General features: G+C 38.1%; 1 protein-coding gene across 12 annotated transcripts in view; it reads right to left on the bottom strand.

The window, feature by feature from the left end:
* Positions 1-18,302, bottom strand: part of caska (calcium/calmodulin-dependent serine protein kinase a) — a 462,337-nt gene that overhangs the window by 9,438 nt on the left and 434,597 nt on the right. For 7 of the 12 annotated variants that reach the window (XM_073045522.1, XM_073045524.1, XM_073045528.1 and 4 more), the window contains 4 exons: positions 9,498-9,578; positions 9,298-9,378; positions 4,436-4,638; positions 338-421 (listed from right to left, as the gene is read on the bottom strand). In XM_073045522.1, the coding sequence (XP_072901623.1) occupies positions 338-421; positions 4,436-4,638; positions 9,298-9,378; positions 9,498-9,578 (449 nt within the window). The remainder of the gene's footprint in view (positions 1-337; positions 422-4,435; positions 4,639-9,297; positions 9,379-9,497; positions 9,579-18,302) is intronic. The other 5 variants (XM_073045523.1, XM_073045526.1, XM_073045529.1 and 2 more) reach the window with 1 other exon arrangement.

The raw sequence follows: 18,302 nt of genomic DNA, 5'->3' as shown, positions 1-18,302 counted from the left end.
CCACAAATACTTATCATTACTATCTAATCACGTATAAGAAGAATTACTATTTTAGATTAACTATTTTTTCCCACATGGATCATTCTGAAGAAACTATTGAGGCCTCTATGTCTCTTGGAGAAATAACATGTTCATAGTATTGCTGAACAAATTGTTCCTGTTCATCTGAAGCAGTGAGACTGAGAAACAAATTTGGAAAATTTAATTATTAATAATTTGAATAATTGTTTCTAAAGATTGCCACAGGAATTCAATTACTTCACTTCAATGAAATAACTAAAATCTAACAGCCAAAATGAGAAATTCAGTATAGCATAAATTGTTTTTTCTTCCTTACCTCAGTCATGCCTGGAGTAATAGTTGGGGCAGCGATGAATACAACAAATGGAGCAAACTCTGCAGTTCTCAAAACCTTCAGTGCCTGTAGTAGATAAGTTTCATGCTCAGTAAAGCCTGGAGTTGAATGTTAATTTAAACCAATGGTATAGACAAGCACAGTTGGCAAGAAGTTTGTGAACCCTGGTTTTCTGCATTAATTACTCATAAAATGTGAACTGTTCTGCATCTAAATCACAATAATAGACAAACACAATCTGCCAGGTAATGGTAAAGGGTTCACAAACTTTTTCTTGCAACTGTAGCTCATAAACTACATTCATGTATTTCAGTCACATGAATGTGCACTACCTGAATCTCTCAGCCTAATGGACGAACAAAATATATCCTTATTAATAAGGTACAACTTCATTTGCAAAGGTCAAACACTGGTTGCTTGTTTATTCAACCTCCTGCTCACTTCAGAAAATTTAAATGATAGCAAGAAGGGGAGAGGTTACATGGAGGGGATGAGCTTGGAAGGTTATGGGCCAAACATGGGCAACTAGTACGAGCAGGTAGGATGCTGTGGGCACAATGGACAAGTTGGGTTGACAGGCTTGTTTTAATACTTTATGACCCTGTGACTAAGATCAATGTTAGGTTGAAGGTGGTCTTTAAGAAAACTGTGTATGTGTTTTTTTTTAAAGATGGTACGACTTGTATTTGAAAATTAGAATGCACTATCAATGCAAAACAAGGTACAATGAACACTGCAAACTAATTACTAGTCGGGGTACGAGACAGTTTGTCTGTTATCAGATTGTTGGTCTCTGAAACAGACCAAATTACTAAATTTGAATAAAACAGAAAGGAATGATGACTGCAAAAGAAACTGCACATCTGCTCATTCTTCTCACAGCAAATTTGCATGGCAAATCTTAGTTACAGTTAAACCTGAGTGCTGTAAGTTCACTTCCTTACTATCAGATAATTTTAACTAATTATTGATCTCCCCTAAACAAGTCCTCAAGGTTTTTACATAATACTAATTAAATAACTTCCAAAGCTTCATAGAGCTGCAAAGCGCTTTAATCAAGATTAAAGATTAGCTTTAAAGACCAGCAAAGTCTGATGTGTGCTGGGGCCAGTCTGCAAGTATCACCAATGTAGCATACCCACAACTTACTAACCATAATCCATACTTCTGTTTGGAACGTGCAAAGAAATCAGAGCACCTAGAAGATACCCACATAGTCATGGGCATAAAAGGATCCTTTTCTGGTTGGCTGCCAGTGACTAGTGGTGTTACGCAGATTGGTGGAGGGATAGGTAGTGTTGAGGAAACAGGTAGGATGCAGAAGGACTTAGACAGATTAGAGTGGGCAAGAAAGTGACAAATGAAATATAGTGTTGGAAAATGCATGGTCATGCATTTCGTTAGTAGAAATAAATGTGTGGGTTATTTTCTAAACAGGGAGAAAATCCAGGAATCTGAGATGCAGAGGGTCTTGGGAGTCCTTGTGCAGAACACCCTAAAGGTCAACTTGCAGGCTGAGTCAGTGGTGAGGAAGGCAAATGCCATGTTAGCATTCATTTCAAGAGGTCTAGAACACAAGAGCAAGGATGTAATGCTGAGGTTTTATAAGGCACTGTTCAGGCCTCACCTTGAGTACTGTGAACAGTTTTGGGACCTTCATCTTAGAAGAGATGTGCTGGCATTGGAGAGGGTCCAGAGGAGGTTCACAAGGATGATTCCAGGAATGAAAGGGTCATCATATGAGGAACATTTGAGGGCTTTGGGTCTGTACTCGCTGGAATTTAGAAAGATGAGGGGGGATCTCATCGAACCCTTTCGAATATTGAAAGGCCTAGACAGAGTAGATGTGGAAAGGATGTTTCCCAGGGTGGGAGAGTCTAGGGCAAGAGGCCATAGCCTCAGGGTAGAGAGGTGCCCTTTCAAAACAGATGTGGATAAATTTCTTTAGCCAAAGTGTGGTGAATTTGTGGAATCTGTTGCCACATGCAGCTATGGAGGCTAGGTTGTTGGGTGTACTTAAGGCAGAAGTTGATACGTTCTTGATTGGACATGACATCAAAGGTTATGGGGAGAAGGCTGGGAACTGGGGTGAAGGAGGAAGAAAAAATAAGGATCAGCCATGATTAAATGGCGGTGCAGACTCGATGGTCCAGATGGCCTAATTCTGCTCCTATGTCTTATGGTCTTATGGAGTGGATGTACAAACTCTTTACAGATGGCAGGAGGAATTAAACCCCAATCTTCTAATTGCTGTCGTTGTAAGGTGTTACACTAACCACTATGCTATCGTGCCCTCTCCCAAATACGTAAATAATAGTTGAATTAGCTGCTACCTTAACCTTCTGAGTCTTTGAGGAATTTAAGAATTAAAGTTATGGGGTCTTACAGTGGATCAGTAAATATCCACCAATGACAGACAGACATTCTTTATTGATCCTGAGGGAAATTGGGTTTTGTTACAGTCGCACCAACCAAGAAGAGTGTAGAAATATAGCAATATAAAACCATAAATAATTAAATAATAAGTAAATTATGCTACTCCCATTTTCAAATATTCCTCTAGATCTTTCTTAAATGTCATGGAACTCTCTGCCTCTACCACTCTTTAACAAACAACTTCCATTGTCAAAAGGAGCACTGCATTTTGTTTTGTTGAACTGAAGAAATTATAAATTAAAAATTAAAACAATGATAAAATGATTCAAATTTAGTCATTCCATTTTATAGCGTAATGCACAATTTCAAAAGTTGCAAACAACTTTTAATTGAGAAAAAATGTGCTGTTTTACATGACAACATGGTAGGCCTTCCCTCTTGTTAAATTGCAGAAAGCATCAACTTTCTGTAAATAATATATAATTAAATATACAAAACCTGATCTGTTTAATTATAGTAAGTTGCATTATATTTCACCTCATTCTCCTTTCCTAAAAGAATTGATTATTTTGTAGGGCCAGTTAGTGAGGCTATACTTTATTCAAGTAAACACCAAGCCATCCTGAACCAACTGATTGCCTGGGTCTGTTGCCCAAACTTTCAATCTCCAGATAAAAAAAGATCAAACATAAAGGTCTCTCTGAAAGCAGAGCAAACTCAAGCAGTAAAGATGTTTTATCAGAGCATCCCGTTAGACCCACAGAAGGCTCTGATGTCATCTACTCCAAAGACCTCAAAGTCTCTAATAGGTGGATACATTTAAAAACTATTCAAATAGATTTACAAAATTAGAAGCAAAACATTAAAATACAAATAGAAATTAAATTAAAACTCTTTTCCCTCACATATAATTAAATGTATCAAAATGAAGCAAGTGGTGTAAAAAACTTTCTCAGTTCTTACTGGGTGTTCTTGTCAGTGTCAGAAATTCCACCCAAATAAAGAGAAATACTGTCTGTAAACCATATGAATGCTTAGTGCTGTCCAGATATGCTAGCATTTAATTTTGAAATGGTAATTTGAGGTACACTGGACCCTGTGTGGCTGACAGATATGAAAGCACAATCTGGACCATTAATTTACCATGAGTGTCCATTGTAAACCCATTCTTTTGCTCAACTGGTTTATATACTATGCTTCCAGCAGAGGTCACCATATACTGATCAATGTCACTTCAATAATTCATCCCACAAAACAGAGTCCAATTGTAGCTGCTCTACTGTACTCAGGAAAAATCCACTAATTTAGCAGAAACTTGAGGTCCTATCTGGTCTATGTGGTTTAGTGAGTTACTGGGTACATTATTTAGTCACTAGTAAGCTCAACAATGCATTGATATTTTACCAACTTAAGTGCATTTTTTTCTGAAAACAAATTCTTAGTAAATCAGGTTTTTCCAAGTATGAAACGATTGTTAGTAAGAATCATAACCTACATTTTTCTTCTTTCATCAACCCATAAGTAAACTGATGATGGACGGCTAAAAAGCCCAACAAGGCTGATTATAGTTACTGCTTGAGAAACTGTACAATGAAACTTGACTGGCAGCACTAATGATATGGCAAAAGTATGGCCATAGCCAGGATAACAATAGAGCAATAACAATAATATTCAAACTATGATGGTTTCTGTTCCCTTACTGACCTGTGGCTCAACATCTAGAATTGCAATGAGTCCTTGTTCATGGATTTTCCGTATCGTTTCCAGCTTTGTTCCATACATTGCATCCTCATGACTGCCATATTCCAGATATTCATTGTTGGAAATGTCCTGCATCATTTGATCATGTGAAACAAAATGATAATTTTTGCCATTTTCTTCATCTTTTCTGGCAGGTCTGGTAGTGTCTATGTAGAAAAACAATTTTACATTAAGTGACAGATATTGCTGTTGAAAATTAAAGTTCTAGCTTACGGCTCATTATTCTTTTCTGACTATTGAAGACGTTACTGGAGGAGAGAAAGGTGGAGAGGTTTTGGGAGAAAATTGCAGAGCTTAGGTCTTTGATTATATATTGAACAGGAAATACACAAAATAACTCAAATTTGAGAAACATGGACTAGAAAAGGGTACTGACAAAAAGGGAAATAAGGCCTAACTGGGATCTGAGCATGAGGATAACATTTTTAAATTGTAAATTTTGATGAATTAAGTCAAAAGAGGTCAGTGAGCACATGGCACAGTGAGGTCAACTGGAATGATAGGTATTTGTCCACAGTAAGGAAATTTTTAGATGAGGTAAGCAATCAAAGGTTCAATTGTCACCCTTTCTGTGTGAAAACAAGATAATGTCTATGGTGCTAAGAGAGATTATGGGATCCAGTGCTCTAAGATAATCTACTGGATAATAAGACCATAAGATATAAGAGCAGAATTAGGTCAATTGGCCCATCAAGTCTGCTTCGCCATTTCATGGCTGATCTATTTTTCTTCTCAGCCCCAGTTTTCTGCCTTCCCCACGTATCCCTTCATGCCCTGACCAATCAAGAATCTATCAAACTCTGACTTACATAGAGACTTAGCCTCCACAGCAGCCTGTGGCAAAGAATTCCATATCTCTTCTAAAAGGACACCCCTTTATTTTCAGGCTGTGTTTTTTGGTCTTAGACACTCCCACTATAGGAAACATCCTTCCTACATACACTCTTATCAAGGCCATTTAATAGATTTCAATGAGTTCATTCTTCTGAATTCTAGAGAATACAGGCCCAGAGCCACCAAACTTTCTTCATATGCCAAGCCATTTAATCTTGGAATCATGTTTGTAGACTTCCTTAACCCTCTCCAGTTTCAGCACATCCTTTCTAAGGGGCCCAAAACTGCTCACAATACTCTATAAGTGAGGGCTCGCCAATGTTTTATAAAGTTTCAACATTACATCCCTGCTTTTATATTCCAGTCCTCTTGAAATGAATGCTATGAATGCTAACGAATGAAATATTTGCCTTCCTCACCACAGACCAACCTGCAAATTAACCTTTAGGGAATCTTGCACAAAGACTCCAAAATCTCTTTGCGCCTCAGATTTTTGTATTCTCTTCATTTAGAAAATAGCCAACTATTTACCGTAGATGTCGGATTATAAGCCGCTACTTTTTTCCCACATTTTGAACAGCTTTGAACTCTGCGGCCTTTAATACGGAGCGGCTAATACATGATTTTTTTCATGCCGCCAAAAACATTTTGCCTCGTAACAGTAGACCAATAAAATTGATGAGTAGTTCACAGAGGTCCAATGAAATTGTACGATAAATCAAGCACACTTTCACAATTAAATTATTGTAAATCAGTCATTTGTACTCACCCTCATCAACATGGAAAACACTCGAAGAAAAGCATTGTGCTGCCTTTATGGCAGTTATTTAGTTTATAATATTTTCGCTTAGTAATTCATTTTCTAGTTAAAGTTAGAAGAGTTTTAACTATATTTGTTTTCTGTACTACATCGCGGGATGCTATGACGTCACACCCGGTTTCGCCGCGTCTTGTGGGAAAAATGCCGTTTGCGATAAACGGGACGGCGGGGGGCGAGCGGCGGAGCGGCATTAGATCTGAGCGAACGCTGCTTTTAAGTTAAAGGCGATCAATAACTTTTCCTGGTAGGCTGCAGTATATATATTTTTTACCAGTCGTTAGGAGATATTGGAATGTTGTTCAGTAAAAAAGTATATGCAGCGTATATTTAAAAGTAGCCGCGTTACAGGCACGGTTCGAAAAAAAGCATTTGCAGTATGTATTTGTTTATGTTACCATATGGATTTAATTAAAAGTTAAAAAATCCCCACGTGTAATATCTTTCTGTGTAAATATCTCATATTACAACGTGGGACAACTGCGGCCGAAAATCCGGTGCGGCCTGTACAAGTAAAAAATTGATTTTCTTTCTAAAATTAGAGCCAGCGGCTTTTAATCAGGTGCGCTCTGTAGTCCGGAATCTACGGTAATTTCTTCTACCAAAGTGCATCACCATACACTTCCTGATACTGTATTCCAACTGCCACTTCTTTGCCCATTCCCCTAACCCAAATCCTCTGTAGCCTCACTATTTCCTCAAAACTAACAGCCCCTCAGCCTACCTTTGTATCATCTGCAAACTTTGCAACAAAGTAATTCCATCATCCAAATCACTGAATATACAATGTAAAATGAATCGGTCCCAACTCAGACCCCTGTGGAACATCACTGGCAACCAACCAGAAAAGGCTCCCTTTATGCTCACTCTTTGCCTCCTGCCAATAAGCCTCCGCTTAATCCATGCTAGAATCTTTCCTGAAATACAATGGGCTTGTAGCTTGTTAAACAGCCTCTTGTGGCATCTTGTCAAAGGCCTTCTGAAAATCCAAGTACACAATGTTGACTGACTGCCCCTTGTCTATTCTGCTTGTTATTTCATTAAAGAATTCCAATAGATTTGTCAGGCAAGATTTTCCTTTGAGGAATCTGTGCTGACTACAGCCTATTTTATCATGTTCCTCCAAGTATCCTGAAACCACATCCTTAACAACCAACTGCAACATCTTCCCAATCGCCGAAGTCAGGATAAATGGCTTTCTTCTGCCTCTCCCTCTTCTTGAAGAGTGGATTTGAAGTGATAATTCTTGACTAATTGCACCCCTCATTCAACAGTAAAGTGTTTTCACCATTTTGGTTGATATCACATTATTTCTTCAATGAAAGAAACAAGAAAATAATCTAGTAAATTATTTTGAATATAGATGCTTTGCATTTTTAAAGTTTACTCTGATGTCCAGAAAGTAAAAACAAATAATATTATCTAATAATGAAATAAATGACAATGCAAGAATAATGGGAGAGCTTAATGCCTTATATTATTAATACGTGAAACAGGAATTTCAGGTGAAAAAGAAACTGAATTACGAACAGCGGGAATTAGCTGACTGAGTTACACCACACAGTTGGCTTTAGCTGGCCAGTGGTGTAGTGGCATCAGCACTGGACTTTGAGGTTAATCCAGCCAACTCCTTGCACGCTTTCCATCCGTGCTGGGTTGAGCAATGAGCTAGCAACTAGGCCTCGTAAAAAGCAGTCAAATGCTATGGAAGTGGCAAAAATGCTGCCCGACGCGCCACAAGGTGTGAAAAGGAACAACAATAATACAGTTAGCTTTGCACATACAGTCATGATTCTTTGCTTTTGTTATTTTTAAGAACTTGCCCAATTTAAACCATTAAGTTCTCTGAAGGATATTTGGGCTTTATTTAACAGTACATGCATACTCTTAATAATGTGAGGAGGGCTAATACTGTGGCCTGGAAAGAAAACACAATTCCTGTAGCTAGGAAAACCTTGAATTTTCAAAGTTTCAATTAATTTAATATCACTTCTCTCTTTTTAAATACTACTCTCCTTTTTTGTTTATTTGTACCTGATTTGACTTTTACATCTTTTCTAACTTATTCTTCTCATTTATGATATTTTGTTTCTTAAATCTGTTATGGAGAAAGCCTGTAGGTATAATTGCTCATTGAAATTTGAGCTGCCCTTGTAAGAAGAATATAATTTTATATTATAGCCAAAATACTTTCAAGCTGAAGAACATAAGGGAAAGTCTGCTGAGCTATCTAATTTCATTAAAACAACTTATTTCAACATCTGGGGCTCTTTTGCCAACATAAAGGGCAAATCTCTGTTGCCCAGAAATCATGGGCTCCTGGGCCATATTGCTTGTTCAACTTCCCCACTTTACTTCATTTGCCCCATCATTAAAATGTTCCCACAACCTATGGACTCATGTTCAAGGACTCTTCATCTCAGGTTCTCGATATTTATTACGATTATTTCTTTGTTCTTGTGCTTGCAGTTTGTTGTCTTTTGCACAGTGGTTGAATGCCCAAGTTGGTGTAGTTTTTCATTGATTTTATTATAGTTATTATTCTATGATGGATTTATTGAGTATACTTGCAAGGAAGTGCATATGGTGACATACATGTACTCTGCACTTCAAGGCATGGTTCAGTCCTTCAATGAGGATCTGACAGCCTACACTAAAGCATATTTGAGTGCAACACAGGCTGATTCTTTCTCAAAGTTAGGAGTGGTGGTCTGTGGGTATCAGGTTTTAACTGGGGGACAAGGCCAGTACTACATGCCCATTATATTAGTTCAGTACGGACTATTTGGGCCGAACAGCCTGTATCCATGCAGGTTTTTTATATAACCTTATGACTCCCTTTGTCATTTATTAGTGTTTTAAATTTTCTAGAAATGACTTCCAATCAAAACTTGGTCCAAATCTGCAGGCATTTATGCTTGTTTGTGCGTAGTCTATGCCAGTTCACAGCTAGTCCAAAGGAAGAACAAGAAAAGATGGAGATACTGTTAACCTGAAACAAAATCAAAAATGCTTCTTTGGTTGAAAGGTAATCTACTTTTATGAATACAATAACTGATGTGTAACAACCATGACTGTCCAACAAACTACAACAGTTTTTGTTAAGGATTTAACTATTTCACACAAATACAATATTTCCAAATCCAACACTTACGTGGAATAGGGTATGCAAATCTGTCAGGATGTTTTGTAATAAGAGTGTTTTTAATGTGCCGTCGTCCTACTCCATGGGCTCCTTTACACAAATAAGAAAGGTAAAAACAAAATTTTATTCACTTTTAAAAGATGCCTTAAACAGTAATTAGTAAATGCAATTCTACAATTAATGAAATTAATACACAGTTTTTTATTTACCTAGTAACACCAGAGTCTTCCTTCTGAAGGCTGGCAGTTTTACTACTTCTTCATATGTGACGAGATCTAGTTGATCGAAGACTAAAAGAGAGACCCATCGTAAAAGTCAATTGAATATTGAATATTATGATTCTTTTTCACAAGTTAAATTAAAGGGATTTTTAAAATAATTTCTTGGAATTTCAGACTAAGATTACAAAATCTATCATGATCTGAAGTACCAAAGAATTACTCTTTATTCTGGAGTAGAGTGTAGTGCAATTAAGTTATTATTCTGCAATTAAACAGTTGCTTTGTTAAAAAAAAACACATCTTCAAATGACATGAGATGAAATGTTCTTGATTTTGTTATTGAATAATGGGTGTTATTGAAACTGGTGTCTGATTTTCCTTCATTTAAAATTTTCTCAGAACAATAGCTTATAGTAAAGTGAGATATGTACACATTTTGATGTTTTTGGCACTGTTCAGAATAAATTAAGGGATAAATGTACATCTTTTCAATAGTATTTAGCATTACAGAATACTAAAGATGGTATTAAAATGAACAACATATAGAGCAAACCTGGAAGGTGAGGAACACATCTTTAATGATATAAAGTTCTGCCAAAAATCTTAGCCAATTAAAAAGTGATATGAAAACTCTCAATTTTTCTGTAAGTACTTATTATTGGATTTTTGTTGGCAGTTTTCTGTTAGCCATCAGACATTTTGCCCATTATGAACTAAGTTTCTGAAAAAAAATGCAGGCTGTAATAAGGACAAGCATGGGAACTCACTTTTCAGAGGTTAACAGTGGAAAAATATAAAGCTTTGCCTTAATCTTAACTTAAAACCACGATGATTCAGACTGCTACTTGAAAAAGATGAAACATATGTTTAAATGAACATTTTAAATGTTGAAAATCTGAAATCATTCCAACTACTGGAGACACAAAAACAATTCCAAGCTACGGTTTGAAGAAATGCTTGTATGACAAACCTAATGTACCTAATACATGAATGAAATATGCATCTCCCATAAAGGTAAGTGCTTCCTGCTAAATGCCATTTCATCTGCAAAACGTTCTTTCCTTAGGGAGGTTGTTGATTCCTGTCCCCCTCATGCTCTAATATACAAAATTATTAGACAACATGGAAGCATTAGAACTATGGGAGGACTTTGATTTCTGGTTGAGAAGAGTGAAAGCACAATAGATAAGTAACAGTATGAAAGGAAGTTTAATATCCCCAACCTAAATTGAGGTGTTCCTCAGGGGTCAGTATTGGGACCGCTGCTTTTCACGTTGTTTGTCAATGAATTAGATAATGGAATTGATGGCTTTGTGGCAGTTTGTGGATGATATGAAGATAGGTGGAGAGGTAAGTAGTGCTCAGTAAGCAATGCAATTGTAGCAGGACTTAGACAAATTGGAAGAATGGGCAAAAAAGTGGCAGATGGAATACAGTGTTGGGAGATGTATGACAATGCATTCTGGTAAAAGGAACAATAGCGTGGACTATTTTCTAAATGGGAAGAAGGCTCAAACATTAGAGGTGCAGAGGGACTTGGGAGTTCTTGTGCAAGACAACCAGAAGGTTAACTTACAGGTTGAGACTGTGGTAAAGAAGGCAAATGCAATGTTGATATTTATTTCAAGGAGAAACTGGGCCTTTATAACACACTAGTCAGGTCACACTTGGAGAATTGGGCCCCATATCTCAGAAAGGATTTGTTGTCATTGGAGAGAGTCCAGAGGAGGTTCAGGAGGATGATTCTGGGAACGAAAGGGTTAACATATCAGGAGTGTTTGGAAACTTTGGGCCTGTACTCACTGGAATTTAGAAGAATGTAGGGAGATCTCATTGAAAGGACTGGATAGGGTGGATGTGGAGAGGATGTTCCTGTGGTGGGGGTATCCAGAACTAGAGGGCACAGCCTCAAAATTGAGGGGAAACCCTTTAGAACAGAGACAAGGAGGAATATTTTTAGCCAGAGAGTAGTAAATCTGTGGAATGTTCTGCCACAGTCTACAGTGGAGGCCAAGTCTGTGCGTATATTTAAGGTGGAAATTGATCGTTTCCGCATTGGTCAGGGCACCTAAGGATACGGCGAGAAGGCAGGTATATGGGGATTGAGTGGGATTCGAGATCAGCCATGACAGAATGGTGGAGCAGACTTGATGGGCTGAATGGCCTAATTTTGCTCCTACGTCTTATGGTCTATACAATGTGAGAGTATATAACATATAATAAAGTACAGAGATGCTTCAGCAGGGCCCTTGAAAGCTACAATAGTTTTTTAAGTTCTAACAAAAAGCTATCACACACTTTTGTCCTTAGCCCTAAAATTTATTTAAGGAAATGTCAACAGTGCCTTAAACATGAATTTAAAGATTCACATTTCACAATGAAAGTGAGGCTCATTTTTGCTGTTGAGAGTTAGAAGAAATATTGCATTAATTCAGGTGTACTTACAGGGAAATTATGAGTCATATAAAACAATTCCATCATGCAGTTAAAGCTGCATTATATTTTTATAGTGCAATTTTAGATGGTTACACATACAGTTAGCCTTTCTATTCAAATTGGGTACCTCTAAATAAGATTATAGAAGTTCAAATCAGTCAACAGTTTTTTTAATTTAGATTCTTCATCTGTTGAATTTTCAAGATATTCATGCAATGATTAAATATTTTCATTAATCCTCTTTCCTGAATTCTCTTCTACCATGACTTACAGTCAGTAACTTTCATCCTTTATCTTTGGGAGAAACACTTAACTGGGAGGCTAACACAAATACCCCTACCAAAAGGGGTATGGGGAAATGAGGATGGTGGTGAAGTGACAAAGAAGGATGAAGATTGAGCTGTGGGACAGACTAGGTTTGTTGCTGGACACAGGTTAGAAATGTAATTTGCACTATTTTTTATTAGCATAATGCAATTGAAAATCATTCCTCTCTCTATAAGTGAATTCCAGCAACAGCTACTTCAATGTTACTTTGGAAATCTGAGTAAGCACTTCCACTTATAGGTCAACTCTGCATTCTAGGTGGAATTTCCACTTAGCCTTGGGATACGCGTTATTGTACACACTTGGCACTGTTTGACTACACCAGCATGTTGTAAGACAACGTCCCCATCTTGACTCAGGATATAAGTTCAATAATTCACAGGGCTATTTTAACGACAGCATCTTCTTCCCTCCTTCCTGCTGATTTTTCTGGATGACTGTTTTAATTTTGAAGAAGACACTTTCTTCCACCAATGCTTCCAAGATGCTTTTCCCCTGACAGGCTCTCAACCGACTCTTTTCTATCTCCTCCATTTCTACGCTCAAACTTTCTTTAGCCAACCTTATCAAGAACAGGAAGCATCTATGGAGGGGGATAAACAGTCAACATTCTGGGCTGAGCCCCTTCACTAGGACTGGAAAGGGAGGGGGCAGGTCAGAATGAAGTGGAGGGAGGGGAAGCAGCACAAGCTGGCAGCTCATATGTGAGACAAGGTGAAGGGGGTGATGGGTGGGTGCAAGAGAGCAGATGAAGTAAGAAGCTGGGAGGTGATACATGGAAGAGGTAAAGGCTGAGAATAGAGAGGTCAGTGACTCATGGAAGAAACAGAGGAGGGACACTAGAGGGAGTAGATAAGCAGGTGAGGACAAAAGGGGTAATAGGGGGAATCAAGATGGGACATGGATAATGAGAGAGGAGAGAGTATGTTACAGAAATCGATGTTAATGACATCAGTTTGGAAGCTACTCAGATGGAACGAGGTGTTGCTCCTCCATCCCAAGTATGGCCCCATCATGGCAGTAGAGGTGGCTATGGGGGAGAAGACAAGTCGAACTGAAATGGGTGGCGACCAGGAGATCCTGTCTTTTGCGGTGGATGGAGCAAAGGTCCTTGAAGAAGTGGTCCACTAATTTACGTCGGTTTTCAGCAGGAGTACCAGATACAATAGGTGGCATTGATAGACTCACAAGTGAAGTGCCGCCTCACCTGGAGGACTGTTTGTGGCCCTGAATGGCAGAGAAAGAGATGGTGTAGGGGCAGATGTAGTAATTGTCATGCTTGCAGGGATAGGTGTTAGGAGTGAAATCAGTGGGGAGGTATGAGTAGTCAAGAGCATCATGTAGATAGCGGTCCTTATGGAAAGCAGAGTGTGGTTGGGAGGAAAAGGTGTTCTTAGTGGTAGGACCTTGTTGGAGACAGAAGAAGATTTAAGGGATTTTTCCATCCATCTCCACCAATACCCACATCCCTGGACACAGAATGTTATCACTCAAAAAAAATAGTATCAACAGTTTGCCTTTTACCTCTTCCCTTCACATAATGAGAGGACTTAAACACTCCTCAGGTGAAGGAGTGATTCATTCGTAGTTTGTTCAATTTAGAATATTACACTCAGTGCTCATTTTTGGTCTTTTCTACATCAAAGCAGCTAATGTAGATTAAGTGACCTCTTGCAGAACACCTCTATTCTTCCTCAAAGGAGACTCTTAGCTTCCATTTGCCTATTAATTCAATTTTCCATTCTATCCCGAGCTTCTCATCAATGGCTTCTTACACTGCTCCAAAATACAATGTAAGTTTAAGGACCACGATGTCATCTTGGCATATTACAACCATTATCATGGCTTAACTGATCCATTTTAATGCAAGATCATTAATAGTTTCTCTCTTGCAGCTGATGCTGTCTGACCAAGAGTTTGCTTTATTTCAGTTTCTAGCATCTGCAGTGTTTTATATTGCATAGTTCCACAATGTTTACTTTTCTCCCCCTTTCTCCTGTTTTCATTCATTCTTCCAGTGGATGACAAGCCAAAATCCTCTCTCAGCCATTTTCTTTGTTTCGTCCATCTAGTTTGCGGCTTAAATTAGCTAATTTCTAACTGAGAGTCTTGTTGATAGATCACTAAACCTGAAACATTAGCTGCTTCTCTACACATAAAAGCTGTGTGACTTGCTGATCCAGCATTTTCTGGTTTGATTCTTCAACCACTCTTCTAAACTCCAAATTGGCATTATGAATGCTGATCCCTAACCAACTCAACTGCCTTACCAAGATCACCAGTCTCCATTGCCTTTCTCTGCTAGCCAAAACACTGGGCTACTTGGGTTTGTGGCTGTCAAGCCTGATTTTAGCCTCTGAAATAAATGTTAAGCAGTGTATTTTCATTGCTGGCTTTTGGTCCTGTGTTTTCAGTGAAAGACCAATGATTGGTGCGTATCTGGCACATCCCAAGGGAAAAATGGAACTTCTAAGCATGCATCTGCACTAATTCAAGCTCTATTAGTGAACAACATTACTTTGCATTTCTGGGTCCTGACATCAACATACTTTCTAAAACTTCATTTTTTATTATGCCAAAGGTGGGAAAAGGTTTTCCAAGAGAATATAATGCAGCTTTAATTCCTTTAACGCTAATGAGACAAACAAATATAAAATGATAAAGGGGAGAAAAGTTAATGTCACTCATTCACAGTTACTTACATGCATAGAGGCCATTAGGTGGAAGACAGCATGAAAAATGTATAAGCATCATTGTTTAAGCAATGTTGCATTGCATTATTAAATTACAACCAAAATGTATAAAACACACAAAAAACCCACATCAAAACAAAATCAAATATTATATTACAAAAAATGCATGAAATATATATTTCAGTATCCACAAAAGGCAACAAACGTATCACATTGCAAAAATACTTAACTCTCTATTGTGGTCAGATATGGTAATTTAATGTGATGTGCATCCTGGTTTCATTTTAGAACTGTTAGGTACATAACTATGTTTTCACAAGAACGGATACAAACCCAAGATAAATTTAAGATTATTAAATTCATAAAGTGCATAAAACAAAGTATTTCATAATTGCATAAATTTTGATTACTTTTGCATTTCAAAAAATGCAAATAAATAATTGCATATTTGTAGCTTGTGATATTGTACCATGGGCTTTGAGTCCATTGTTGGCTCTCCCTTTGCAATGATCAGCAGTTGTGCATTGTAAGAGGCGCTATTTATTTTTGCATAGGTTAGGTAAACAAGAAAATTTAGATGTACAGTATTGGGTTAATCATTTAAAGAAAAAGGTCTTGTTTCAGACAAATATTTTAATGAAGAGAACCACACCACTGTGGCCGAGTGTTCTTGATTTTAAGCCCAGTTTGAAGCCTAGGTCCTGGCGGGGGAGGGGGGGAGGATTAGGGGTCAAAACTTAACTGTTGTTTTGAATGCTTGATCTAACAATACCAAGATGCATCATCTGTCAGCCAAAATAAAACAAATATTATGTGCCAAAGGATGAGTTGATCTTACTTTAAGGTTATCATGGCTCATTTAATTCATTCTCATTCTTTCTTTCTCATAATTATCTATGTGGCATAGAAGAGGCTTTTCTAGTCCTTCAAGAATCACAGGACAATTTACAATGACTTATTAACATATGAAACTGTATGTCTTTGAGGAAAACATAGAAACCCATGTATTCCATGGGAAGAACGTACAAATTCCTTAGAGGATGTCAGGGTCAAACTCCAAACTCTGGCACCCCGAGCAGTAATAGTGCCACTTAAACCATTACGCTACTGTGGCATCCACTGTTAAGCATCTCTGAATGTCAAGATAAACTTGCAAATTAAAAAATCCAATTTTAGCAACTGTAGGTTTATACAGGAACTCGTCTCTTACAGCATATTTGGGATGTACTATCACTTTCTAATCCATGTCCAGTACTCCCAAATTATTCCAGTTTCTGCCTGTGTCTCAGCAATTAAGCTTTCTCCAATCAATGACGTTTCTACGACTACTACATCATGAGAAAAAGATATCTGTATCATATTATAAATTTTACTATTGTTCCTATATCTTCTTTGCAACCCTGGATGTAGAACATAGAACATAGGATAGTACAGCACATTACAGGCCCTTCGGCCCACAATGTTGTGCCGACCCTCAAACCCTGCCTCCCATATAAACCTCCCCACCTTAAATTCCTCCATATACCTGTCTAGTAGTCTCTTAAATTTCACTAGTGTATCTGCCTCCACCACTGACTCAGGCAGTGTGTTCCACGCACCAACCACTCTCTGAGTAAAAAACCTTCCTCTAATATCCCCCTTGAACTTCCCTCCCCTTACCTTAAAGCCATGTCCTTTTGTACTGAGCAGTGGTGCCCTGGGGAAGAGGCGCTGGCTGTCCACTCTATCTATTCCTCTTAATATAGTCATCCAAACCACTACTCTCTTACCCCACTCTTCCTTTAGCCAGAAGAATGGAGCACTCTTGCTCAGTTTTAATGTTACTAATTTAGCTAAAGCTAGAACCAGGCTTTATCAGCAATCCCTCATTTACCTCCACTGATCCATGCTTAACTCACCACCTTCTGCATTATATGTCAGCAAAATCATCTGAAGACATGGGGTCAGCTTTGAAGTTCACAACAAAGTCTTTTTTGACCTCTAAAATACTTTATACTGATAGTTCGTACAAAATCCAATCAAAGTTGAGCAGCAATCTCAAGAATGAAGCTAACATCTTCAGTCTCATCCTTAACTTTAGATCTTTACCACAATCTTGATGACACAGCTTGTACCAGTAGATTCATTTTTAACTCTGAGCCAATATGCTCACCCCCTTTGCATTTCGTCACTAAGACCATCTTTAATTCTACTTTAGTCAATGCATTACAGAAACATTCATCTAAGCTTATATTACATTTAAGACTCATGAATAACCATTGAGCCCACTGTAATTAGTCTATCATACCAACAGGTCTATGCCAAATGCAATCTCATTGGCTCTCCAGTCGGCCTTGGATTACCTGGACAATACAAGTACCTATGTCAGGATATTGTTTATTGACTACACCATCATTCCTATAGCTCTGATCGAAAGGCTGCAGAACCTCGACCTCTGTACTCACTCTGCAACTGGATCCTTGACTTCTTAATTGGAAGACCACAATCTGTGCAGATTGAAATAACATTTTCTCCTCGCTGACCATCAACAACAGCGCACCTCAGAGATATGTGCTTAGCCCACTGCTCTACTCTCTTTACACCCATGACTGTGTGGCTAGGCACAGTTCAAATGCCACCTAATGCCACTGCTGATGATATAACCATTGTTGACAGAATCTCAGATGGTGACAAGAAGGCGTACAGGAGCGAGATATACCACAGCTAGTTGAGTGGTGTCGCAGCAATAACATTGTACTCAACATCAGTAAGGCCAAAGAATTGATTATGGACTTCAGAAAGGGTAAGATGAAGGAACACACATCGGTCCTCATAGAGGGCTCAGAAGTGAAGAGAGTGAGCAATTTCAAGTTCCTATGTGTCAATACCTCTGAGGACCTAACCTGAAGGCAACATATATTCCAGCTATAAAGAAGACATTGTGGAAGAATAAAGGATTATTTATCTGATAGCACCAGAGTTGCTAGTACTTTTTCATTTGGACCCTTAAAATTATGAAAATATGAAACATCTCTACTTTTCTGAGATGTAGTCCAGTTGTTAAAATCAGTTGCGGCTAGCTGTTCGAAGGATCGGCAGAAGAGTTAATGAACTAAGTAGCTAACTTGCATTTTTCTATTTTAACTTTGTAACTGAATGAACCTTTGTAACTCAATGTCCCAAGCATAGACTTATAGCGGAGAGTCTTTCGCAATCAGGATGTAGCACTGAGTGCAGAAAAAAGGAACATACATTCGTATGACTTAGTTGCTGTCTGTTCTATGATTAAAAATACCTTGAGCTACAGACGTATTTTTGTCCCTGTGTTTTATCTTTGTGTGGTTAAGACTAAAATTAT

This window comes from Hemitrygon akajei, chromosome 5 (assembly GCF_048418815.1).
Source record: "Hemitrygon akajei chromosome 5, sHemAka1.3, whole genome shotgun sequence".
NCBI classification, from domain to species: domain Eukaryota; kingdom Metazoa; phylum Chordata; class Chondrichthyes; order Myliobatiformes; family Dasyatidae; genus Hemitrygon; species Hemitrygon akajei.
This window is presented reverse-complemented; position numbering and strand designations above follow the sequence as displayed.